The 27,869-nt window shown below is 44.2% G+C and overlaps 1 protein-coding gene across 1 annotated transcript in view; it reads left to right on the top strand.

The window, feature by feature from the left end:
- The first annotated feature begins 541 nt into the window (after positions 1-541).
- TMEM131L (transmembrane 131 like) overlaps positions 542-27,869 on the top strand; it is a 158,441-nt gene continuing 131,113 nt past the window's right edge. Inside the window, exons 1-3 of the mRNA XM_028104343.2 lie at positions 542-718; positions 1,423-1,493; positions 9,699-9,742. Of these exons, the coding sequence (XP_027960144.1) occupies positions 595-718; positions 1,423-1,493; positions 9,699-9,742 (239 nt within the window). The 5' untranslated portion in view covers positions 542-594. The remainder of the gene's footprint in view (positions 719-1,422; positions 1,494-9,698; positions 9,743-27,869) is intronic.

The following is a 27,869-nucleotide window of genomic DNA, read 5'->3' as shown; positions in this document are numbered from 1 at the left end:
TTATTTCCACTAATATCCTGTCTGAGGCCTCTGGCCGGGCGACTCCCTGCTCCCCGCCTCCTACGCGGCCCCTCTCGCTTTTGGGTAACAACCCGACTGTGCCCGCGTGCCCAAACAAAGAGAAAACCATCCGAAAGTTCCTCAAATCGCACTTGGCGACAGTGGCCTGAGCGTCCCTCCCGACAGCTCTTCAGCGACCCCGTCACAGCCGCAGACAGTGCCCGGGGACGGCCGATTTAGGAAGGACGCGGCGGGGCGCTGAGGGGCGGGCCCGCAGCCGTGGGGTCCGCGCCCGGGCGGGGCGTCCTGGGCCGCCGCGTTCGCATTGTCCACGTTCCCCCGCGCCCCGCCGCGTTCCGTCCCTCCCTATCTGTGGCGCACACGCGCGCAGAGCGAGCGGCGCGCCCGGGGCCCGAGCTGCAGCAGCAGCAGCTGCGGCGGCAGCGCCGGCAGGGGCGGGGCGGGGCGGGGCGGGGCGGGGGCGGCGCGGGGCGGGGCGGGGCGGTGCGGGGGCGGGCCTGGGGCGAGGCAGCCCCGGCGCCAGCGAGCGGGCGGCGAGCGCGGCGAGCACCCGAGAGGAGCGCGAGCACCAGCATGGCGGGGCTCCGACGCCCGCAGCCGGGCTGCTACAGCCGCACTACCGCGGCCGTGAACCTCCTGCTGGGCGTCTTCCAGGTCCTCCTGCCCTGCTGTCGCCCGGGAGGGGCTCAGGGACAAGGTCAGCCTTGCGCCGCTGTACTCGCTCTCCCTCTTCACCCCGCCCCCCCTTCTCTTTCTTTTAGGGAACTGCTGAAATCTATAAGAGGGCGAGGGGAGGAAGGGGAAAGGGGCAGGAGGAGGAAGGAAAGCGGTTGCAATTCTCGGCTGATAACATTTTCTGACCGCAGCGTCCCCTCCCGCGTTCCCCGCCCCCAGACAAACAGAAAGCTGGGCAGTCGCGGAGCTTGGGGACAGCGGCGCGGACCGCTAGCCGCACGCGCCCGGGCGCCTTTGTGCGCGGGCCCCGGGCGATCCGGGCGCAGCCCCCGCTTTGTGTGGCGCGCGCTGGGGCCCCGCCGCGGCCCGGCTTCCTGCAGCTTTGTTCCTCGAGCCTGGCCGCCCGGGACCCATCCCGCAGACGCCGGCCCCAGATGCTGCGGGATGCGGAGCGCCGAGTGGCCGGCGGCGTGGCTTCCCCGTCTCCGTCCCTCGAGCACGGGAACCCCGGACCTTGCACGCTCCCCGCTCTCTGTCAGAGGGGCCGCCGACTTGCACCCCGTCCATTGTGTTCTTGTCCCCGGCCGGCTCCTCCGGTGGCCGCCGCTTTAAGAAGGAAAGGGTGACTTGTTTCGGTGAGGCGGGTGCATGGGGGCACGGGAGGGAAACAGGAAGCGTTTCTTTTCCGTGCATTAAAACGCGGTGTGTTTCTTGGTGTTCGTGCAGCGATTGAGCCCTTGCCCAACGTGGTGGAGCTGTGGCAGGCAGAAGAAGGGGAACTCCTGCTGCCCACTCAGGTGAGGACGACCAGGTGACAGGGCGGGTGTGGGTGTGCGAGGGTGGAGCGGCCAGGAGGCCATCGCCCCCCCCCCCCCCGCAGCGGCTCCGGCGCTCGGGCCACTTTGCAAGGCAAATAAACGGTCGGCCCGAGCCTGAACACCTGGCAACGGTGGCCTTTCCAGCCTCCTCCCGCGCCATGTGACAGGGCGTGAGTCACGCCCGCCCCAAGTTCAGGAGGTGGGAGCCGAGGCCACCTCAGCAGAGCCGCGGCCAGCGGCAGCCTTGTGCAGGGGAAGGGCGGGCCCCTCGGCAGGGCTGTGGTCCTGGGTGCGCGAGGGACGTGTGCCCTGTTCCCTAAGTGAGCTGGCGCCGTGTGCCCGAGGACAACAGGGAGACTGATTTCAGAAGTGTTAGTGAGTGGCACTTGCCGTTAGCGTTAAGCAGCTTTGCAGTGAAGATGGGACTTTAAAAGATTGTAGTCTTGGATTTTTTCCAAGTGCCTTTAATTCGTGTTAGGTACACCCTCTTAACAACTTGAATTTCAGGTTTTGGGGGTTCTTCCCCCCATTTGATACAAGGATTGCATGTGGAAAAATAATTACTAGCATTTCATTGAGAATCTGTGGCATCATACAGGGTTTACTTAGGGCTGAGGTAGCTACGGTGCTGCAAAGCGTTGTGTTGAGGTTTAACTTTTAATGTTTGACTGCAAATGTGCACATTTAAATATAATATTGTTGACTGCTTTTCAGCAGCAACTGTAGTGACCCCCAAATACTTTTTTCTGGAGAGGGGAGAGTTGAATTATAAGGGAGTATTCAGCTTGTGTGTGGTAATTTTTAAGATGTTCATTACTTCCCACATTGGTGGCAGCACTTAATTCTGTGTTGTCTCTTGTGGCTCTTTGGAAAAACAGGATGTCTAGCTATAAGTTCACGGCTGTGTGGTTTTACATTTGAGTTTCTCCCTCCTATGTGAAGCAGTGGAGTGCTGGTTTTGAGATACTCAGAATACTCACTTTAACCAGGACTAATGAATAACAGCTTCAAGGCAGAGAGGTGATTTTTAGAGGAAAATTTTCCTGGACCTTCCCTGAAGGCCAGCATGCTGAATGAGACCAGTCCTTTGAGAAAAAGCCTCATCGGGATGGAGAGCAAATAGTCTGTCCTTCTCTTAAAGGTGTACCCCAAAGGGATTTTTTTTTTCTGATTATAAATAACAGATGTGTATTGTGGAAGGTTTGGAAAATACAGAAAGATAAAAAGAACCACATAGAAATTGTTCATGACTCTACTGAGAGATCCACGTTTAAAATTTGACGTTTTTACTTTTTAAAAATATGGTTATATTTGTGTGTGTATCAAAATTGTTCAAAAGCAGCATTAATAACATTCTGGGCTGGAGACTGACTTCTGTGTTGTGAAGGCTGTCCTGAGTGGACTTCTGTGTCCTGGGGGCTACGAGATGCCCAGCAGTTAGAGCATCTCTGTCTCTACCCATTAGATGCCAGTGGCACTTTCTCCTCCCCTTCCCCCCAGTTGTGACAGCTAAAAATGTCCCCAGACATTGCCAGATGTCCCTGGGGAGGAAAATTGCCCCGGTTGAGAAGAACTGGTGTGTATCTATATGTATTTGCATTTTTTACTCAATTGTGGCCTGTACTCCTTACTGGTTAGTGTTGGAAGCCAACCCAGACAGAAAGGAAAGGAAATTATAGACTCTTATTTGTTGCAGCATTAGCTGAAGATTTAGTCACTGTGCTCAGAGATGGAAATGTCAAGGCCTATGATATGATTAATGATTTTATTTATAGGCTTAAAAGTTACTTTATAAAATTCTTAATTTGTGGTTTTGTTTATATGTTGAATACAGTTTGTTTTGGTAAAAAAAAATGCACACAATTCTGTCTTTCTGGAACACTCACTATAGAAGCATTTATAACTAAGCTGTTTTAATCAAAGCTATAATGAAAGTGAAACTGATATTCAAAATAATTTTCTAAATACTTCGTCTCTATATGTGTATCTTTTAGACACTGTTTTACTCCGCATGTACCTGGGTGGGGATGGGGATATATATGAATCTGTCTATATCTATCTATGTAAACTGCAGGTATATATGCATGTGTATCTATCTAAACTGCATATATGCACATGCGCACGTATGTATATAAACTGCAGAGCGTTCTGAAGAAAGTTATTTTTAGAGAATTCTCTTCAAAGTATTTTGACTTTTTTCCCACAAAAAGCTCCCCCTGTGTGTCATGGAGTCAGCTGAAAAGAGAGTATTTATAGGTGTTTTTTAAATTTGAGGGTTTCTGCTTAATTAATTTGTAGGTTGGATTTCTTTCACTCGGGAAGACTCTGAGGCAGCTGCGGAAGCTAAGATTTGTCAGTGATAGGTGAACTGGGAGCAGCAGAAGGTGTTGCATTCAAAAATCGAATATTAACATTTGTCACCCCGAAGTATTTATACAGTTATTTGTTTTGGAAATGTTTTCTGGTGATTGGGTCTTCTTTTTTTTTTTTTTTCCTAATGGGTCTTTAAGTGATCAAGGACTAGAAAAATGCATCATTAGTAAAACCAAATACAATAATTGAATTTTTATAATCTTCCAGACCCTTTGGATAGGCTTCCAGGATTTGGCTCCGGGTTCCATCCCTTTTCTCAGTCTCTTCATCCACAAAATGGGGGTAATCCTCTGAGATCAGCAGTGCTTGAAGTATCTTGAACTTAGTAAGCACTTTATGTATGTTAGCTATTATTTTGGTGTACTTCTCAGCTGACTACTAGATTTGGTCACTGGAGGGCATGGGACAGCTTTCCTGCTTTGAAGGGGTTGAACCAGTGCAGAGAACTCAGTACTATTATATGCTCTACGGTTGTATAGATATGTTTTTGTTACTTACATTTTTTTGTTATGTGCTGTTTTACATGGTAAGATACTTGGTGTGGGAACAGAAAACATTCTTCCATGATGATAATGAGAAGGAAGAAAAAAAACCATGTGATTTTATTCTTAGATTTACAGAATTTTTCCTCTCTTCTGACTTTACTTCACCCATACTTCAATACAAAGTGGTGATGGTTGGGAACCAAACAAATGTTTTCATTAGCTTATTATCAAGAAGTGATGGCGTGTGTGCAAGATACTGCTCTGTGTACCTGCTCAATTCACCTTCAAGGTAAAAACCCTTCTGTGATGCCCTTGACCTGCTCTGGCTCTCGGGGCCTTCCTGACCTCATGTGTCGCTCCAGTCAGTCCTCTGGGATGCTCTGGGATGCTCGCTCCAGCAGGCCCCACATGTATCTGCTGAATGAGAGTACAAATGCTATTGCCCTGCTGTTCCCAGAGAGCCAGTGTGTCCAGACTTCTAACTCGGCAGTGGCACTGTTGTCATTTCTCTCTCTCTGAGTTTCTTGAGTGTCTGGATTTTTTTCTTTGCCTTGCCTGTGCCTTCTTGCCCTAACTGGGTTCCCTGTGAGAGAGTTTGGGCTTCTAAGCTTGGTGGTCCCATTGTGGCCACACCGTTCTGCATACAGGAGGCCTTGAGTAGCTGGCCCATGAGTTCTTCCTGGGGCAGGAGAGGCAGTCCTCAGTGTCTTGTCCTGTTTACGAGATTAATTTCAAAGATGGCTGGCAGAGTGCCTGAAGTGTTGATTTCCTATTATTGTTTTCGGGTTTGGGTTTTTTTTGTTTTGGGTTTTTTTGTTTTTTGTTTTTTTGTTTTGTTTTGTTTTGTTTTTTGGTGTGAGTTCTAGCAGCAAGAAGGGCAATCTAGAATTTGTTCTTCTAATCCATTCAGACTTTGCTGAGATGAGAAGCCTCCCTCCTAACACCCCTGGTTAGATTTGGGACACTGACATTGGTGCTGAGTAGGAGCAGCTGTTACTTGATAGAGAATCATGTTGGTCTGGTTTGGGGTGGCTAGGCTTAGTGCTTTTCTGGCCATGTTTGTTCATCTAGCAGACACTTAGCATGGGCCTGACCCAGTTAGGCCCCTGGGATACAGTGATTATAAATAAGAAAGTCTCTGCTTTTAAAAATCTCATGTCTTACCCCCTTATGTCTGAGGGTATAGGTAACAGAAACTGGTAGAAAGTGAAACAGGAAATAGTACATTGAGTATCTGAATTCTTTATTGTCTCAGCTACTGTGTTATTTAATAGCATCTTGCTCCCGTCAGTGAATCATTGACTGGTATTTGGAAATCTTTTTGTTATAGAGATTAATTTTTGGTTTAATCTACTTCCACTATCAACATAAAAAATAATACCTGAGTTGAATACCTAGCATTGTTTAAGCACTTTATGAGTTATTATTACTCATGTTAATACACTTCAAACTGTGAAGTGTTATGACTTGACTTTACAGATGAGGAAACTGAGGCACAGAGTCATTAAATAATTTGCCCAAGCCTGAAGGAATGTGGCACTGGTATGATTTGAACCCAGGAGGCGTTGAGCTTCAAAGCCCATGCTCTTGGCCACTACGTCACTGTATGTGTTTTAGCAGTCTCACCGGGGAAGTATTGTGGTGGTAAAGTTCCCGGGTCTGGGGGAGATACCTTCATGTTCTGTTTTGAGTTAGAAAAATTTGCTTCATAAAGTTTTTAAAAATGGTCATATCCACTAGTATTTTTGAAATTTTTGCTTAAAAAAATTTTTTTTATTGAGGCATAATTGACATATAACATTATATTACTTTCAGGTGTACAACATAACAGTAAGTCTAGTTACCCTCTGTCACCATACGTGGTTACGAAAAATTTTTTTTGGCTTATGATAAGAACTTTTAAGATTTACTCTCAGTAACTTTCAAATTTGCAATACAGTATTACTCACTGGTCAAATGCTGTACATTACATCCCCAGGACTTATGTAGTTACTTTATAACTGGAAGTTCGTACCTTTTGACCAACTTCACCCATTTCGCCTCCCCAACCCTCTTGGCTCCCCAGTAGTCACCAGTCTGTTCTCTGTATCTTTGAACTTGGTATTTGTTTTTAAAATATTTTATTTATTTATTTATTTTAGAGCGCGAGCAGGGGGAGGGGCACAGGGAGAGAGAGAGAATCTGAAGCAGAGTCCATGCTAGCACCGGGGCTCGATCCCACGACCTGGGATCATGACCTGAGCTGAAACCAAGAGTCAGAAGCTCAACTGACTGAGCCACCCAGACGCCCCTGCTTTTGTTTTTGTTTTTCACATTCTGTATTTGAGAGCGACCATAGGTATTTGTTTTTCTCTGTTTGACTTATTTCACTTAGCATAATGCCCTAAGGGTTCATCCATGTTGTTGCAAACGGTGAGATTTCATTTTTTTTATGGCTGAGTAGTATTTCATTGTATGTGTAAGTACACATACGTACATACGCATGTATACGTATATATGCACATACACACGTATGCACATCCACACATACCACATCCTTATCCGTACATCTTTCAGTGGACACCTAGGTTGTTTACATATCTTGGCTGTTGTAAATAATGCTGCTATGAACATGGGGGTGCAGATATTTTTTTGAATTCGTGTTTTTGGTTTCTTCAGATACATACCCAGAAGTGGTATTGTTAGATCAATTTTTAACTTTTTGAGGAACCTCCATACTGTTTTCCAGAGTGGCCGCACCAGTTTGCTTTCCCACCAACAGTGGACGAGGGTTCCTTTTTCTCCACATCCTCGCCAACACTTGTTTTATTTCTTGTCTTTTTGATATTAGCCATTCTAACAGGTGTGAGAAACAGCTAGACTGTCTTTGGCTCTGCAGACATTTATTGAGCGTGTGCTGTGGGCCATGCACTGGTCTAGGTGCTGTAGATGTCAGGTCGAATAAAAGGCAAAACCACTGCCCTGGTGGAGCTTGCAGTCTAATGGAGGCATATAGATGGTAAATAAGAAGTAGAATACATTGTAAGTTCTTTAGCCTGTTAGAAAGGCATCAGTGCTATATGGTGGCAGACCAGAGGAAGATTCAGGTGGTGGGAGCTGGAGTTTTAAGTTAACAAGTTGAAGTAGGTCCCTTTGAGAAGGCCTCTATTTGACATTTGAGCCAACCCTCGAAAGCCGTGAGAGATTTAGAATAGCTAGTGCAAGGGCCCTGAGGCACTGCCAAGGGGGTGGGGTAGGGAATTATAGGATTTGGCTCCCGCCCTTTGAGAGCCCTGGTGGTGTCGGGGAGATAAGGCTGGTAATATCCTGAGATAACATTCAAGTGCTGAAATGTAGGAACTGAGAGGAGAGAGGAGGAACACTGTGTATTGGCAGAGTCTGTTAAGACTTAGGACTGGGAGGGCCGCTTAGAGAACCGCATTAGTAAGGGTGTGAATGGGACCTCCTCTAGATCCTTATTTGAGTGACAGTGTTTTTAAGCTGATGTTTTAAATGGGGGTCCAGAGCTCCTGATGAAGTGTGGCTGTAGAGATTGGGATGGGTATGTCAAGGGCATTTGACAGTTGCCCAGTTCCAGGTTAAGGAGCTTAAAGTACATCTGAGTAGCAGTTAGGGATGGTGGTAGGCTCTTGAGCAGAGATTAATAGGACATTGGATGCTGGGTCCATACCAAGTGGGTGGTAAGTCGTGACTGATGTTGCAGAAAATTGGTCTTGCAGAGACACAAGGGGTGGATTGGAGGTAGCAGTCTTAAACAGAGCAAAAAGCCCTGTCTGTGCCAGTAATGGAGGCCTGGGGTACTGATGGTATGGGCTGCTTTGCTGGCAGAAGGGATGGAAAAGAAAGCACAGGTCTGTACCGTAGTTCAGATGAGTGAGTGGGTCATTATGGCTGGAGGTGAAGGAAGGAGAGCAGTACAAGATGATCGTAAGGTTTGTCCATGGGTCAAGGAGTGTGGTGGTATTCTTGACAGAGGGAGGCTGCTTAGAACAGAAACCACTTGGCACGGGCCTCTGATGTTGATTAGTCAGTGTTGGTCATAACTGTCTCGGGGGAGACAAAATGGCATATGTGCTAGGGGCATTTGCCGGTAGGGCTGGAGCTGTAAGTGAATTCATCCTACGGGTATCGTGGAGTACCTGCCACGTGCTGGCCACAGCTTGGTGCTGGACTCACCAAAGCTGCAGGAGTCTTGCTCTCAGGAAAGGTAGGCATTCCCTGAGTATCTACACGTGTGATTGGGTGAGGAGTTGGGGCTGGCCATAGGGATTTGAGCCCCACGGTGATAAGCAGGTGTCAACATTCTGAGGGAACTGGTATAGGGAGCCTGGGCCCAGGAAGACTTGCCGTGACAAGGAGGAAGAGGGGGTGCAGAGAGGCAGTAAGTGCCGAGAGCAAGGGTTAGAGAGAAGCGGGAGGACCAGGGAGGCTCAGTATTCCTGAACCCAACAGTGGCGAGCTTCGGGAAAGGATGGTAAAGATTGTGTCTGTCAGGCAAATGCATGTAGTATTTAATCGGATCTGCCCTTTTGTTTCTCTTTCAAGTGACTTTTCTTTTTGCCCTCCTAGTACATGACACGTGGTCAGATTTTGGCCTGGTAAGTCTGGGAGAGGATTTTGGAAATGCTTCTGAGTGTGATGTTTATGCCATTTATAAAATTGGTCAGCCTTTTTATGTTAATGTCACAGTATATCAGGTATCCATGTAGGGGATTCTGAGCTAATCAATCCATTTTCTGTATTATCATTAAACTTTATTTTGTGTGATTAAAGTTAAATGTTAAAAAAGGCACTTGGAGAGAAGAGATGTCAAACTAGTGTTGAGATTATGTTTAGGTCATGACTTTAAGCAGGGAGAATCTTGACTTACACTGTCTAAGGGATCACTTGGCAATTTATGGTTTTTAGGAGTGTCATTCTTTCAATAAATACTCACTGAATGCCTGCTGTGTATCAGGCACTATTTTATTATTTTTATTTTTTATTTTTTTAAAAGATTTTATTTATTGAGAGAGAGTGTGAAAGGGGGGAGGAGCAGAGGGGGAAAGAGAGAGAAAATCTCAGGCAGACTCCATGCTGAGCATGGAGCCTGATGTGGGGCTGGATCTCACCACCCTGAGATCATGGCCTGAGCCGAAATCAAGAGCCAGATGCTTGACTGGCTGAGCCACCCAGGTGCCCACAGGCACTAATTTTAGACATCCATTACAAGTTCATCATCCATGTGAAATTTAAGAACTGTTTCTTTTGTAGATTTTTGTGTTCTTTTGAAATAACTGCTAAACCATGTTTTGTTTTGTTTTGTTTTGTTTGTTTTTATCAATAGGGTGATTCCGAAGAGAATATGGAGGAGCATTCTCAAGAACAGAGGTAAGAAAAACAACAGGAGCAAATACCTGCATGCTGAACATTGCTGCCCAGTTTGGATGCTATCTGAAGTCTTGGTATATGTACGTTTGTGTTTACGTGTTTAATAGATCAGTGATGTACCTTGTTCTTGGCATTGGGGTATCTGTACTCTCTAATAATTAATATGTCTTTGTTTTAAAATAAGGTTGTACAGAAAGCTGTTAGAAATATCTCCCCTTCCCCCATCCTCAACTTTGCCTTTTCCATGGCACGCTTATGCTGTTCTTCTTGTTCACAAATAGCTGTTGAGCATCAGGCACAGTGCTGGGTGCTGGGCATAGAATATTGAACCAAACCTGTGTTGCATGTAGTGGTGGAGTCAGACATTACTGTAAATAAAACAAAATGGCTGTAATTATAATAACTATCAACAATGAGATTGCTGTGGTATAGAATAGTGAGGAAGATGGGGTGGTCAGGCAGGGCCCCTCTTAGCAAGTGACATTTGAGTCTGGAGGATGTGGAGGAATAGCCACATAGCAAACAGAGGGAGAGTGCTCTGGGCAGAGGGGGAGTGGTTGGTGCAAAGGCCCTGAGGCGGGAAGCACTGGCAACATCCCAGGAATGTGGAGAAGGCCAGTGTGGTTTGTGGGATCGTGAGGTAAGGTAGGACCTTAGAAACCACAGCAAGGAGGTTGGGTTTTATTTTTTTAAGGGTCGTATGATTTGTTAAAGGATTTAAAGCAGGGGCTAACAAATCGAAAGGTGTAAACTACATTTTTAAGAGAATACTTTTGGGGTGCCTGGGGGGCACAGTCGCTTAAGCGTCTGCCTTCAGGTTGGGTCATGATCCCAGGGTCCTGGGATTGAGCCCCACATCGGGCTCCCTGCTCAGCAGGAAGCCTGCTTCTCCCTCTCCCTCTGCCCCTCCCCCTGCTTGTGCTCTCTCTCTGTCTCTCTCTCTCAGATGGATAAATAAAATCCTTAAAAAAAGGGGGGGGGGAAGAAGAAGAAGATAGCTGGAGGGGAAGAATGAAGGGGGGGAATCGGAGGGGGAGAGGAACCATGAGAGACAATGGACTCTGAGAAGCAAACTGAGGATTCTAGAGGGGAGGGGGTAGGGGGATGGCTTAGCCTGGTGGTGGGTATTAGGAGGGGTGCGTTCTGCGTGGAGCACTGGGTGTTATGCACAAACAATCATGGAACAGTACATCAAAAACTAATGATGTAATGTATGGTGATTCACATAACAATAAAAATTTTTTAAAAAAAGGATACTTTGGTCATGGGGCAGTCTCCATCACTTGTCAAATTGGGATGTCTGGTCCCTTGGAGGTACATGGAGACTCTTAAGTGGTACCTGGGCACAGGGATAACTTTCAGAGAATCAGCTTGTATTTATTTGTTTGTTTTAAAGATTTTATTTATTTATTTACAAGAGAGCACAGCAGGGGGAGCAGCAGGTGAGGGAGAGGGAGAAGCAGGCTTCCCACTGAGCAGGGAGCCCGATCGATGTGAGACTCGATCCCAGGACCCTGGGATCATGACCTGAGCCAAGGGCAGACGCTTAACGAGTGAGCCCCCCAGGCGCCCCGAGAATCAGCTTTTAGATCCCACCGTCTACAGATAGTCTCCTGCAACTGATCTGAGGTTGCAAGTTATCCTTTTCCACTTCTTTTGTAATCTCTCTTTTCCACTTTACAGAAGAAAGGCCTACTTCTTACCCTGCCCCCATCTTACTATGGGCTCCATCTTGGGCGGACAGAGGTGTGACTTGAAATACTGGCATTGGTCAGGAGAAGCGATTAACTCCGATTAGATAACAAATTCTTTTGTAACTCTGGTGGTTTTCAAATCTTTCCACGAAATGGAAGGGCACAATCAAATTGGCAGTTGATAGATCATCAAAAGTGATTTTCAATGATAGATCACTGTGCTTTTTGGATAAACAGTGAGGGAGTTTAGAGAATATAGGGACAGTACCGAAACGATGCTCCTTCCATTCACATCCGTTGTCGTGAACAAACTTTTTCAGTGCTTAACATTTAACAAAAAAAGTGGACAAGAAAAATAATAGTCACATGAATCAATGATGGGGGGTAAGACACTTTCATCCATTTCATTAAAGAATGCATTTTCAGTAAATTTGTCTCAAGTTTAATCACCTATCAAAATTTATAAAATTTGTTGATCAGTTGTATACTAATGAAAATTATAATGATAATTCAGAAGAAAAAAATATTTAACACTTAAACCCTGTCATCACAGGACATTTTTTTAAAAGCCTAACATTTCAGCTGAAACCCATAGTTTTGTTGCAAAAGGCTTTGAACATTATGATGTATGTATTAGGTTAAAATCTTTGGAGGGAATATCCAGCGATACAAGAACGCCTATTGGTGTGTTTAAAAAAATGGATGATGATTGGGCACCTGGCAGGCTCAGTTGGTACAGCATGCGATTCTTGAGCTTGGGGTCATGAGTCAGAACCCTACGTTGGGTATAGAGATTACTTAAAAAAATGAAGGATGGCAGGGCGCCTGGGTGGCTCAGTTGGTTAAGCGACTGCCTTCGGCTCAGGTCATGATCCTGGAGTCCCGGGTTCGAGTCCCGCATCGGGCTCCCTGCTCGGCGGGGAGTCTGCTTCTCCCTCGGCCCCTCTCCCCTCTCATGCTCTCTCTCTCTCTATCGCATTCTCTCTCTCAAATAAATAAATAAAGTCTTAAAAAAAATGAAGGATGGCAGCTTTCATTGCAGTAGTATTTAAATTACATTGAATATATTTTAAAAAGTGATTGTGTTTTATTTGAAAATGCCATAATTTATAATATGCCAGGAATTACATTCTTTGCAGCCATTTAAATTCATAGCATAAAATTTTAAATATGGGATAAATATATGAGGCAGAGTTCAGAGTTTGTCACAGTCCTCTGTTGGAGTGTATGGGAGGGAGCAAGATGAGGCGAGGATTGCTGGTGGTGGTTCAGACGAGGCTGGTGGGAGTGGGGATGAAGGGAGGCGATGGGAGGTTCTGAGATGAATTTTGGGGGTGGAGCAGATTCATTAGTTGCTGAATCAGGGGAAGAGAAGTCAGTCATGGAGGGCTTCCAGAATTTGGCTTGAGCATCTGAAGGATGACAACTGAGATGGGAAAGGAAGTAAGGGAGGGAAATCAGGAACTCTGGTTGGTTGTCTCATAGGAATGTCAGACTTGATATGACTCGTCGCTGTGGCCATGGCGCTGTGAGCCCCGAGAGGCCTCCGGGGCTGGGTGTGTCCAGACTGTAGACAGCCGTGTTGCTCACCTCAGCCTCTGTTCTCTTCTGTAGATTGTGGCGTTCTCTCCTTTCTCATCAGTCAGAACTAGTTTCTTTTCCTCTGTTTTCTGTCGGACTTTAAGGTATTAGTAGATTTTATCCCCATGGGTCTTTTGACCTAGTGTCAGACTGTTTGTGAAGGTGTGTGGGGAGGCAGAATGGCAGCTGTGATTTAGCACAGTGGCTTTCAAACTTTTTGACAGTGACTCATGGTAAGGGAGACATTTTATATCATGCTTGCCTACCTGCCCATAGACATATATATATGGAAGTATGAATATGTATGCATGCTTTGTTTATTTATAAAATGGTGCTTACCTGTACTACCTGTGACATACCCTTTTCTATTTCATTTTTTTATTGTAAAATATACATAACATTGGCCATTTAAGCCATTTTTAAAACGTACAGTTCTGTGGCATTGAGTACATCCACATTGCTGTGCAGCCAGTCCCTACTACCCATCCACAGAAATTTCTAGTTCATCTTATTTTATTTAAAAAAAATGCTGCTTGCCACTACTGGATTGATATTTAAATTTCTTAATCATGATTCCCATTTTGATCAGCCCTGATTTATATATTTTAATCTTCTCAATATTAAATACTCCAGTATTTTGCTGGTGCTCTCCTTTTAACTTGGCATCCAGGCCTCTTCCTCTTTGTTTCTTCTGGCTTTTTTTTCCCCGCTTGGGATTTGTTCCTTGTGTGTAAAGACTAGATCATGACACGGGTTGGATGGTGCTACTAGAGAATTTTCTTTGTGTCCATTTCCTGAAAACGTAGGTTCTGGAGCTCTTTCCAAGAATTCTCTCTCTAGGGGCACCTGGGTGGCTCAGTTGGTTAAGCAACTGCCTTCGGCTCAGGTCATGATCCTGGAGTCCCAGGATCGAGTCCCGCATCAGGATCCCTGCTCAGCAGGGAGTCTGCTTCTCCCTCTGACCCTTCCCCCTCTCATGTACTCTCTCTCTCTCTCTCATTCTCTCTCTCAAAATCTAAAAAAAAAAAAAAAAGAATTCTCTAAGTGTAATGTCCTGTGATAGGTAAATGAATCGTCTAAGTACTTAGTATTCACTCACCTTTACTGCACTGTTGGGAATTTTTTTAAATGAAAATTTTAATACCTCCAAAGCTCATATAACATCTTGCTACAGTTAAAATAGACCTTTTGTTTTAGAATATGTTTAGATTTACAGAAAAGCTGTAAAGAAGGTACAGAGAGTTCTCATAGAGCACGCACGCACTTTCCCCAACTGTTAACATCTTCCATTATGCTGGCACGTCTGGTTCGTTACCATGAGCTAAACTCCACCCTATCTGAACTTCACTTGTTTTTCCCTGATGTCATTTTTCTGTCCAGGATCCCATCCAGGATACCACATTACTTTTAGTTGTCATGTCTACTTAGGGCCCATTTGGTTGTGACAGTTTGTCAGACTTGTTGGTGAAATCTTAACTGTTTTGAGGAGTAACGCTCAGGTATTTTGTAAAATGTCCCTCTGTTTGGGGCTGCCTGATGTTTTTCCTCCTGGTCAGATTGGGGTTACGGGTTCTTGGGGAGGAAGACCACAGCTCTAAATTGGTATTCTCATCACATATCAAGGATATCTGCTGTCAACATGGCTTATCACTTTGATATTGACCTTGATCACCTGGCTTTTTCACCTCTGTCCATGCTACACTCTTTGCAGGCAAGTCCTTAAATGGAATTAAGCTCCACCTACACAGATTATTTGGAATTCTTCTGTATGGGAGATTTGTTTATTTTCCCTCATTTATTTATTCAGTCATTTATTTATATCAGTCTGGACGTACAGATATTTACTTTATGCTTTGGACTATAATTTGATACTAGATTTGCCCTGCTAGTTTAATGTCCTTTATCCTAAATCTTATTTGTGAAGTTATTACGACCTCTTTACACATTTTTAAACATTTTTGTGATTTGCATTTTAATTACTACCCCACAGTGCCAACTTTCATTGAAAAATAGGACTTGAAGTCAGTAGAGCCAATGCTTAGGAATTCTACACCACGAGTGCCTCGTCTCTGAGGAGCACCTTGGGACTCCAGATTGATATGACCATAAAATAGAGTTTCAAGGTGTCCCAAGAAAAGTGTAGTGGCCCTGACATCTATCCCTGGTGAGAATCTAGATCTGAAGAGGGCTCTGTGTCTCTGCCCAGGGCGGGGCCCCGAAGCAGACCACCATTGATCCTGGGGTGGAGGGTTCTGGAGTCGCCAGCCTATGATCTCAAACACAGTTTGGGAAAGCTTTCAGGGAAATTGGCCTTGCTGAAGATTTTGTTTGTATTAACTTGACTTAATCTTCTATGAATGCTATGTAATTGTATTTGGTTGAAAGCCAGGAAAGCACTATTTGAAGGACTTCTCCCCTCTTGTCTCTGCGGCCCCGTTTTTCTCCCGGGGGTTCTCAGATATCAGCAGTAATCTGTTCCTTCACTGAGAGTGAGAGATTGCATTTGGGACTTAGCGATGAGAACCAGTGAGAGCGGACTTCAGCTCTTGCTGGAATTGGACGCTCTCTGGGAAGCTCGTCTGGCTCTCTGTACATTGCTCCCATAAGCCTTGCTGGCATACATTTGTTAGAATGGGAGAAGTGTGAGCAATGGCGAAGTGAACAGTATAGTACATCAGCGTTTAAAAATGGTTATATAAAAGTCGTAAATACCGACTGGCCAGGTACAGTGTCGGTGGGAGTTGTCATTGTGTTTTTTTTTTTTTTTTTTAATGTGTTTTTATATGGTCAGTTAACAGCAGCAAACTGTGTTCGCCTGAATCCGTTTACATCAGTTAAAGGCCGGTCCTAAGAGTCAGAACATGAAGAAAGTCTTGTTAACCTTTCAGCAACATACTGAAAGAGATAATTGCAGACAAAAATGACTTAATCGCTAGAGGAAACTTCCTTTTGTCAGTGACGGGGATTTCAGAGCCCCCACAGGGAATGGAACTGCTTTTCACTTTTCTTTGTTCTCCTTTAGAAGTTGAAAGCTGTTTTTTTCAGGACAACCCCCAAGTTCCTCACCTGTTGACAGGATCTTAGCTCTTTAACCTGAGTGTGCCTCCCCAGGGTTCCCTTGTGGACATTCTTCTCTTCCCATCTGCCATTTCCCTGAGGTGATCTCACCTGTTCTCTTGGGGCTTTATCTATATAGAAAGAACTCAAACTTAGATTGTACCTTCTAGCCAGGGGTCTCACCTGTCCAGTTGCCCACAGAGAGCTCCTTTTAGCTTTCAGGTGCTGCTCACTTACTGAGCTCTCGGGCTCAGTTCCTTCTCAGCCCTCTCCAGCTGCTGCCCCATGCATTCATTTGTAGAAGCCAGAAACCAGGATGCCCCCCCTTGATTCCTTCCTGCTCCCCACCCTAGTCAACGACCAGCCGTGGCTGGATCTTCTTCCGATGGTCTGCTGCCTCCGAGCCTGTTCTCCACCTTTCTCCCTGAGTAATGTATCTCAGTTATACCTCCTTTCCTGTCATTCCTCCTACACACAACCTTGCCTTCGTGAGGAAGTGCAGACCTCCGAGCATGGCTTAGAAGGCCTTTTGTGACCTGTGCCCTGCTCACTTCTTCAGCCTTCCTGCCCCTGCTTCTCCCTTCCCCTCTTTCACCTGGGCTCATACTCTCTCTCTTCTCATCTCTGGCTAAGCCCCTTACCTGACCAACTCCGTAGAGCACCATGGCACCTCTAATACAGGGCATATCTCTGTGTAAAATCGCCTGTCTCAGGATTGTCCTGAGTCTCATTCGACTGGTTCCTTAGCACCCAACCCAGTACCTGACACCTAAGTGAAGAACTGCTCAACGAAGGGATGCAAGCTCCTAATATAAATTTAAGTCTTTTAAGTTGATAACTTGTAATGTTTCACATGTTCTTCATATCCAAGCCCACAAACCATATTTGCCATTGAAGTCAAAGCAGTGGTATTGGTATCAGAGGTTGTGGTTTTTAAATTAGGTCATTGCAGTTGGTGTGTTTTTAAAGAGAATGGGTTATTAGTTCTACCAGTGTGTGCCCCGTGGTACCTTCTACAGAGTCGTGTGGGCCCTGGGAGGGTTGCAGAATGAATGCATTCAGTCATGGTCTTCACTGAAGGCCATAACAGTCTAAAGTAAATTTTCTTTGACTGTAATAGTTATGCTAATTTAGATATTCTTAGAATACAAGCTTTTCAACAGGGTTCTTGGTATATATTAAAATTGTTTTCAAGTCACAAAAACCTTTTTTTTGTTTTTTTTAAGATTGTGAAATTTTTAGCAAAGCTTTTGAGAGTTATTTATATAATTATTTAGCCCTCAATTGGAATTAATTAGAAAAGTAGTATAATAGGATCAGTATCCTAATTCTGATTTTCGTTGAAATTATTACTTCCCCTAGATTTATTTTTTTACAGACTTTGGAGTGATTAGGCTTGTGCTAATTTATATCTTTATATTGAAAAAGATATTTGAACCAATTTTAATAATTCCAGGTATATTTTGAAGGGTTAATCTAGATTAAAAATAAGCAAAACATTTCATTAATGTTCATGGTCGCATAACAATAGAAGTAGAATTGAAGTCTGGAGAGCCTGGGTATGGTCCCTAAACGTGGCATATCCAGTGCCAGAAACTCGGTGTTCATTACCTTAGACTAGGGATTGCCTTTAGGAGGAGTGTCTTAATTCAGCACTTCAAGTCTGACTCTCACCTGGCTTCACAAGTATCTCAGCTACTCGTCACAAATATTTCACAGTCAGGTATCTGTGGAGTCTTCAGTCAGGTGTGCATCCTGAAGTAAGAGCTAGGCAGATTCAACAGCCCAGGAAGACTTGCCCATGGAACTGACAACATGGTTATTAAAAAGTACATAAAAGATTTGTAAGGAGCTTATTTCAGACCAGAGTGAAGTTACACTGTGAGCAAGAGAGAGACTTGGGTGTTTTGCCATTGGGAACCTAACTTCTATCTTCAAGAAAGCTTATCGCTATATGGTTAGAGATGAGCTGACATTGTGGTTGTCTTGGGCTTCTTTTATGCAGGGAGAATTATGCTTTGGGTTGCTCTTTACTCGTCATGGTGGGCTGATGAGAAATAAAAGTACTTTTCAGATGGATCCCAATATATTGGCAGCAGTATCAGTCGATTCTGTGGAGGCATTCTGGATGTGTCGTGACCCCAAACTTCATATTGCTTAAGAGGGTGACAACAGAGCTTGGGATTTCAAGGTTCAGAGGAGAAAAATAATTTCCCAAGGCAGTATTCTCTGTCTAGGAACATAAGTATGAAAATAATAGGGTCTCCCGGGAGCTTGTTACTCTAGTTTTAAACGAATTGTCATCAAATTATTCTTTTGTTGTTGCAGTCTTCCACATATGAAACATGCCTCTAGAATAATAGTGACTCCCACCCCCACCCCAGGAAATGTAACAAAGGAATGGTGCCACTTCACGAATAATTAACTAGGGTCGTCTAGACAGTAGTTCCCAGATGTAGTGAAAGATGGTTTTGGAACCATTGCTTTTGAATTGCCTTTGCAGACTCATTTATGAAGGATATAGGGAAAGTCTTGTTTGTTTATTGTGGCCCTTTCCCAGTTTACCCCTCCAAGTAGTGGGGTTGTAGTTTTAAAAGTCTGCTATGAACATTAAAATTCTGAGAAATTAAAAAAACCCACATTTTTAATTTATTGGGAATTTTAATTCACTTTAAAATTACTCATGGTTGTTTCCTTTTTTTCCTCCAAAAATCTTTTAGTAAAATGTACGTTTTGGGAAGATTGTCTGTTTACCTCATGGCATTATTTTCTCTGCTACACACATATACATCCCAGTTGGAGAAACATGGTTTTTGTGCCATACATGCTTTTTCCCTCATGGCCAATTTCTGTTGTATTTACCCAGTTTTTCAGATATTTCAGTCAAAAGACATGGCTCTGGATGGCATGTGGCTCTTGGGCTAAAACTAAATGTTATCTATTAATAAACTATTGGGACTACACCAAACTAAAAAGCTTCTGCACAGTGAAGGAAACCATGACCAAAACAAAAAAGCAATCTATGGGATGGGAGGGGATATTTGCAAATGACATATCTGATAAAGGGTTAGTATCCAAAATATATAAAGAACTTATACGACTCAATATCCCAAACATGAATAATCCAATCAAAAGATGGGCAGCAGACATGAATAGACATTTTTCCATAAAGATGGCCAAGAGGTACATGAAAGATGCTCTACATCACTTATCAGGGAAATGCAAATCAAAACCACAATAAGATCCACCTCACACTTGTCAGAATGGCTAAAATCAAAAACACAAGAAACAACAAGTGTTGGTGAAGATGTGGAGGAAAAGGAACCCTCGTGCACTGTTGATGGGAATGCAAACTGGTACAGTTACTATGGAAAAGAATATGAAGGTTCCTCAAAAAATTAAAATTAGAAATACCGTATGATTCAATAATTCCAGTACTGGATTTTTACCCAAGAAAATGAAAACACTAATTTGAAAAGATATAACCACCCCTGTGTTTGTTGCAGTGTTAGTTACAATAGCCAGGATATGGAAGTAACCCAAGTGTTCCATTGATAGATGAATTAATAAAGAAGAGGTCATATATACATATATACCTATATAAAATGGAATATTTTTCAGCCATAAATAAGAATGAAATCTTTCCATATGTGACAACATGGAAGGACCTAGAAGTTATTATGCTAAGTGAAATAATTCAGATAGAGAAAGACGAATACATTATGATTTCTCTTTTATGTGCAATCTAAAACACAAAACAAGTGAATAATGAGAAAACCAGACTCTTAATTACAGAGAACAAACTGGTGGTTGCCAGAGGGGTGTGGGTTGGGGGACGAGTAAAATAGGTGAATGGGATTAAGAGGTACAAACTTCCAGTTACAGAATAAATCATGGAGATGAAAAGTATAGCACAGGGAATATAGTCAATAATATTGTAATACTATTATATGTTGACAGATGGGGACTATACTTATTTCGGTGGACACTGAGTAACATAGAGAATTGCGGAGTCACTATGTTGTACACCTGAAACTAATATAGCATATGTCAACTATACTTCGGTAATTTTTTTAAACATCAGAAAAACTTCACCGCCCCCCCCCAAAAAACCCTAAACTTATTCTCTAGGAAAGATGATTTGCCACCTGTGAAATGTCCAAAGAAACCCACTGCTGCATTTGAAGGTAGTTCCCAGAGAACGGCTTCAGTAAAAACAGAGACATTGTGTGTGGCCTCTCATGTTGACTGTTGTGCAGATGTACATAGTAAATAATTCATGTTGATGTTATGCCCTGTACATCGTTAACTTTTCAGGTTGTACTTGTGGTTGTTGGTTCCTTTAGCTGCCACTAAATTATTGATAATAGGTGAAGTCCAGCTTGAATAACAATCCATTATCCCAATTAATAGTTATGGCAGATGTATGTAGTATGAAGCTTTGGTGAAGTAATTCCTCTGGGATCATGATTGATCTTAAAACCAGCTCTTAAAACCAGGCTTTGCTAATTCAGTTAATCCATTAAAAATTGGATTTAAGTAATTGCCCTTGTATTATACTTTATAGTTCACAAAGTACTTTTACACGCAATGTCCTTGGTTAACTAGGAATTCCCATTTTATAGATGAGGAAACAGGTTCAAAAAAGCAAAGCAGTTTAAGATTGCAGAACTATGAAGTGGCAGAACAGGCACATAATCTGAGGTGTCCTCTCTCTAGATACACTGGTTTACTTTCATCTAAAGTGATACGGGGGACGGTGCCTGGGTGGCTCAGTCACTTAAGCCTCTGCTTTCGGCTCCCTCTCCCCCCACCCCTGCTTGGGGGTGGGGATCCTTCTTGTCCCTCTCCCTCTGCCCCTCCCACCCCCCTTGTGTGCTCTCTCAAATAAATAATAAATAAAATATTTTAAAAAATAAAGTGATACGGGTTGGAAGATGATTTTCCCAATTAGTCTGCTCTCTGTAGGAGACCAAATCTAAGATTGATAGGTGGAAGCAGCTGAATTCTTTAGGAAGCCCTGATATTATATGGTTCCTAGCAAACCGCTGAAAAAAAATGAGTATACTTCTTGTAAGAGAGACCCAGAGTTGGGGCTTGAGTACAGTAACACTTTACTGTGTGTTAGCTTCTTTCATTCTCTATTCTTTTTTTTTTTAAAGAATTAATAGAGAGAGTGCACGTGCATACACACACACACACACACACACACACACACACACACACACACAGCAGGGGGAGGGGGAGAGAGAATCTCAAGAAGACTCCTTGCTGAGCTCGGTGCCCCACACTGGGCTCGATCCCATGACCCTGAGATCATGACCTCAGCAGAAATCAAGAGCTGGAGGCTTAATCGACTGAGCCATCTAGGTGCCCCATAATTTTCTAAGTGCTGCTTATCCCCTGACATTCAGTTGCACGGCTTTTGAAATTGGAAAATATAAATATGGAATTTTAGGATTACTCTGTGCAACACATACCACTGTAATGTGTGCTGAGAGGTTGTCTTTAGCCCTCCCATGGACGTGTTACCCTGTTTGCTTTGCTTTGTGATTAGATATTTTCAGCTTCAAGTAACAGAAAACCCTGACTCAACCAGCTCAAACAATGAAGAATGTATTTTGTCACCTAACAAGAAGCCCCGAGGCTGGGTGGTTCTAGACTGGTTTACTCAGCAGGTGAGCGTCAGCACCAGGCAGCCAGATTCTGCCAGCTGTCTGTTCTGCTGCCGGCTCACTGCTGCCCAGCTCCCTTCAAGGTTGCAGGAGGGCTGAGGCCTCACAGCCTCATGTCCTTCCCCGGAACAACCAAAGGCAGGTTCAGAGAACCTTCATCCTGTGCCTCTTTCTCAGGAGCACCGCTCAGCAGACCTCCCCTTCCATCTCACAGGTCAAAAATGGTCCACGCTCACCTTGAACTACGCTTTGAACTACCCACCCTTGACAGCAGGGTTTACACAGTTGCCAGGGAGTGGTGCTTACTGACACCACGGAGGCTGTCCCTGTGTGGGAGAAGGGGATGGACGGTGGGAAGGCCTGCAGCGGTGCCTGCCTGCCTGCCGGCTGCAGCCTGGGGCTTGTTCTCAAGGAGGAGTGACAGGTCCGAGGCAGTTGTTTCTCAAAGAGGAGTCCTGGGACCAGCAGAATCAGTACCACCTGGGAACCTGTTAGACCAGTTCCCAGAGCCCACCCCAGGCCTACTGAATCAGAAGCTCCAGGGGAGGGGCCTGGGATCTGTTTTAACAAGCCCTCCAGGTGATTATGATGCATGCTCAAGTTTGAGAATCATTGGTCCAGGGTAAGGCATCTGACGAAGAACATTTCAAAAGTCACCTTGGTTGAAGATTAAATAATGAGCAGCAGAAACGGTTTGTTGGTAAAACAGTGGGGTGGAAGTTTGGAGACAGAGGTTGCTTTTTTTTTTGCAGCACAGCTCACTGTCCCTGGCCCAGGATTTTAGTAAACCTAGAATACTTACATGTTCTTTTCAGATGGTATCAAGTTTCAGCCAGTTGATCCAATTTTTCTAAAAGAGCTCTGTCATGGTTATGGGGCTTGGAGGTGGGGTTCCAGGTTGAGCTTTAGTGCCCACCCATCGGGGTCCACCATGTGCTGGCACGCCTGGTAAACAGGTGAGTTAGGCCATTTCAGGTCAGCTTCCAGGAGAGAACTGAGGAACTTTCTCAGGGATAATTCATTCATTATAAGGGAAGTGAGTCTGGCAGAAAACCTTGGCCCAGTAACAAAAAGTCTCAGTTATTGGATGGGCGTGGCCGCTCACAGTACAGGCTGGTGTGTGTACTCAGCTCTGTCTCCTGGCCCCGCTCCCTCTGGGCACGTGGCTGTGTGTGTGAGAGAGTGAGAGTGTAGAGTTAGTGTGTAAGGGGGATGTGGGGCATGTGGAAGGATATTACTGAAGTAAAAACTGAAAGAGGTGTGCTAAAAATTCTGTGAGAAACCGGGGTGGGCGGAAGCAGAACAGGCACCGCCCACAGGGAAGGGACCTTCCCCATCCTGCCCGACGCCCCCCGCTCCCACCTCAGTCATGGTCACGGACACTTGCATGGGAGCAGGGTGGTGCTCAGGGCCAGGGGTGGGAGCTGGAGGGAAGGAATAAGTCCAGACCCGGGCCTCGGAGAGCGTAGCCTGTCGTGTGACGCTTTAAGAGAGTTTCCCCAACCAAACCACACACTGGGGATTCCCTGCAGCTTTTTCGTGGTGCCGTGGGAGTATTTGCCAGCCGAGGGGGCGGGATGGAGGAAGGCAAGAGAAGGAAACCCCAGTTCAAGGGCAGTGTATTCCCTCTTCCCAGGGCTGCCATAACAAAGTACCACAAACTGGGTGGCTTCAAACAGCAGAAATGTATTCTCTCCCAGCTCTGGAGGCCAGGAGTCTTGGATGCAAGGTGTCGGCAGGGCCACGTTCCCTCTGAAACCCGTAGGGGAATTTTCCTTGCCTTTGCTTCTGCTAGTTTGCTGGTAGCCTTTGGTGTTCTTGGCTTGCAGCTTACCCACATCATTCTGGTCTCTGCCTTTGTCATCACACGGCGCCCTCCCCGTGTTTCTCCACGTCCTCTCGTGGCCCTCTTAGAGGGACAGCAGTCGTCTTAGGGGAGAGGCCCGCCCTACTCCATGATGGCCTGATCTTAACTAATTATGTTTGCGAGGCCCTATTTCCAAATAAGGTCACGTTCTGAAGTACAGGGGGTTTCCACCTGTAACACTCACTCCTTTGTGGGCCCGCGTAAGGTCTCCCCATCTCCTTTTCCTGCTCTCCCCCAAGTTTGGGGTTCCCAGGAAATAACTGTGCTCTGTTGACTGGCGGTGATTTTTGGTTTCCTAGGGCTGCCCTTCCGGGCCCACGGCAGCTTTGGATTGCCGGAGCTCCAGGGGCGGCTGCAAGCCTCATGCATTTTCTGACCCAACTCTTTGAACCTGGCCTTTGGTCCTATGGATTTTATTTCTGAATCTTTTTTTTTTTTTTGCACATCTGCAAGAACCTATCCAAGGGAATTCTTTATGCTATTTACACATAGTCACAAGTGTTGGGAACACAAGTATCTTCTCTTCTGGATTTTTTTTTTCTTGTGGGAAACAAGTGGGTTGCCGAGCATTTCAGCATATACTGAAGCTTCACAGGCAAAGCCTTGAAATCGAGCCGCACTGCTTTGATGAGGATCCAGAAAAATGCAGTTACGGAGACTGCTGGCGGGCTGTGTGCACTGTGTTGGTCTGTGTGTGTAGATGCCTTCAACTTGTTTCCTTACTGGTTTCAACTTAGCGCAGACAAGTGCCTGTGGGTTGCCTCACAAGCCGAAGCAGATCCCCGTGAGCCGTTTATGGGTTTGGTGGGGGGAATCCTCTTGCTATTTCCTGGAAATGCTTGTATCAAGATTAGTCCCTTTCTGCTTCCACGTATTTTAACTGCAGTCAGCCTGGTGTATCACAGTGCTAACCATGAGGAGTAGCTCTGTTATTGTGAACTTTCACACTTCGCCTCTCAGTCCACTTTCAGGTGGATGAATGTCACATCCAAATTGCCTGTTAGTTGGGCTTTCATGTAACTTAATTAGCAGATTTGTGTTTTGGGAAAGTCTGATCTGTGATCTCAAAATTGGTTACGGTTGGTGTAATTCATGGGTAATTGGGCGCCTTCACAGTGACTCCTCCAGTCATTAGAGGGCTGGGGTGGTTTGCGGTTGAAATGGGAGAGAGGGAGAAAGCAATGGGCTCCCCATGCCTAATCTTTTAATCCATTTAACCTGGGTTGTCAGTTTGGGCTTCGTTTTAATTTGAAAGTATACTTAGGTAGTTGGGAAGGGGTTTCATTAATTCACCACAGTTAGACCATAATTAAGGGAGGAAGGTTATCCTTAATTGCCTAAATTTCTTGAAGTTATAGTGGGTACAGTAAGGGTCCGTTAAAGTTACGCTTCTCCTCGTTGGAAACCAAAATTCTAGTCTTAAAAAAATGAGGCTAAAACCAAACAAAACAACCATCACAAAACCAAACCCCAGTTCAGAGATGTTTCGTGGGCATGGTCCTCATGAGTTCTGAACTGTATCCGTGGCACATGGAATAGGGCTGATGGACACACAGATACCAAGTAACCTGGTTTCTTACTGAGTTCAAGGTCTGTCACTTGAACACACATTATTTACAATTTCTTTTTCTTCCTGCAGAGAGATTCTCCAGGAGGCCTGCGCACCTGTAATATTGACTAATAAAAGAAAAGGGGGAGTAGGTAGGAAGTAAGTGGAACAGGAGACTGGTTAAAGAAGGGAGAGTCTGGATTGTGGGCATTTTTTTTTATACCCTTCGTTAGGGATTTTGATCAGGTCGATGGTGATTACAGTGTAAATCCTATGAAATTAAGTCACCAGTGTTTCGGATTATTTTCTCAGTGGTCCATGTCAGTTTTCCGTCCCTCTGTGATCATTCAGGTGATTAGTAAAAATTACTTTTGCTCCTCCAAGTCTGTTTAGGGACAACTTTAAATATTTTTTCCCATTAGTCATTTTATTCCAATGTGTATGGTTTGTAGATTTATTTTTTAATATAATGCTTTTTTTAAAGGTTTATTTATTTAAGTGATCTCTACACTCAGTGTGGGGCTCAAACTCACAACCCTGAATCAAGAGTCACGTGCTCTTACCAACTGAGCCAGTCAGGCACCCCAAAATTGTACTTCTTTTTTTTTTCCCCTAACCTGATCAGTTTAGTACTTTTTTTTTTAAGGTTTCTTTTGCTTTTCTTAATAAAGACTTTTAGTACCCAAAAGTTATTTACGCTACTACAATATTAATTTTCTACACCGGTATAACTTTTGGAGTATTTTTCTTGTAATGGCTAGTTTGGGATATATTTGGCAGCACTCAGTACGTGTTATTTCTACCATAAAATAGAAACCTGATTAAGAGCAAATAAATATTTAGCTTTTAATTTTTATGGAAATCAAAACCCTAAAATTGTCATAGAAATTGAAGCCCTGAAAAGTTAAGTCTGTTTTGGCCTCAGGGAGGGGGCTAAAAGGGTCAGGCTGACTTGAGCATTTTACTTTATGCCACAGCACAGGGGGTTGGCCGGCCGGCTTGCTGCCCTTGGAGGGACATCCTCCCAGAGGGGGCGTCTTACATTTGTACAAAAGCACCATATGGGCAAGTCCTGAACTTCACTCTGCTTGCTACAGTTTTATTATACTAAGCATATATTCCTTTTGTAGCCTAAACAATTCATTTAGAAATTAAATTAAAATGTTAATTATTAAAACTAAGTATGCTTTCACATACTGGGTTTTCTATGCAGCTACTAACATACCACACTTTTATTTTAAAGCACATGGCTCTGTATTCTCATTTGCTCTGAATAAGCTTGAAGAACAGATCTCATCTGGAAAACGGGGATAATGAAACCAAGATTCTGGGTGTAGAAACATTTATTAACATTTAGCATTTCCGTTTTTGGGTTTTGTTTTGTTTTTTTAATAAGTACTAGCTTATTTAATTCGTAGGACCCTCCCAAGAGAACATAGCCTTATTTCAATTTTACCATGACTGTTGAGACCCATGCCTTTCAAGGTTTCAGGTCTTGCCACAACTGAGAGGTGTTGGGGCTGAGACCAGAGTCAGAGTCCAGGGATCAAGCCACCAGACTTTGAATTTCTCACATTCACTGTGTGATGTCAGTTGAAATGACTACAAAATTCTCACTTGCTCTCATTTTTTCCTTTAGTTTCTCTGTGTTCTATGATGAGTAGAAAGAAAGACAAGATAGAAGAGTACCACGTAATTACATATATTGAAGTGTTAATTCATGTAAGCTGGGCTCTGGAGAGGCAGAATAGAGTTATGAAAACTTTGACCTAAAGATTATTAAAAAGAACATTTTTTTAAAAAGTTTTTTTATGTGAAAGAGAGCATGCACGGGCCTGCATGAGCGCATGCCCACCGGGCAGGGTGGGGGAGGGAGGGGAGAGAGAGAGAAAATCTTCAAACTGACTCCCAGCTGAGTGTGGAGGCAGACTTGGGGCTAGATCCCACAACCCTGAGATCACAACCTGAGCCGAAGTCAAGAGTTGGACACTTAACCTACTGAGCCACCCAGGCGCCCCTAAAAAAGAACATTTTAAAAAAATACATAATTTAGCTCAAGGGGGCTGATCAAAACATCCATGATGATGGTAACTTATAATTAACATGCTGGCTTGATTGTAGATAATTCTTTTTTTTTTAAGATTTTATTTATTTATTTGACAGAGAGAGACACAGCGAGAGAGGGAACACAAGCAGGGGGAGTGGGAGAGGGAGAAGCAGGCTTCCCTCTGATCAGGGACCGATGCGGGGCTCGATCCCAGGACCCTGGGATCATGACCTGAGTTGAAGGCAGACGCTTAACGACCGAGCCACCCAGGCGCCGCGATTGTAGATAATTCTTAATAGTTAAATGCCTAGTACTAAAATATTTTTCTTTCGAGTTCACCCTGGATTAAAAATAGAGGGAGCTTGTTGAAAATTTGAATTTTCACTCACTTGTCCAAATCATTACATTTCCAAATTATCAAAATCATTACATTTTCCAAATTAATGATGCCTCAGTTGGAGAGATCTTCAATGACTGTTTTGAATCTATATTACATAATACAGATGCACAAAACTTTGCTTAAATCACTGCCTAAGTCTCAAGGTTATACATAAAATAACTCAAGCTTGCCAAATTGGACCTGGAGAAAACGAATATTCTGCTGTAATTTACTGATTAAAAGACAATATGCTGGTAATAGGAAACTGGCATTGCATG

This window comes from Eumetopias jubatus, unplaced genomic scaffold (assembly GCF_037043125.1).
Source record: "Eumetopias jubatus isolate StellerSeaLion01/CBP00866 unplaced genomic scaffold, mEumJub1_p1.0 scaffold_2, whole genome shotgun sequence".
Classification (NCBI taxonomy): domain Eukaryota; kingdom Metazoa; phylum Chordata; class Mammalia; order Carnivora; family Otariidae; genus Eumetopias; species Eumetopias jubatus.
The sequence above is the reverse complement of the archived record's forward strand: the minus strand, read 5'-3'. Positions and strand labels throughout refer to the sequence as shown.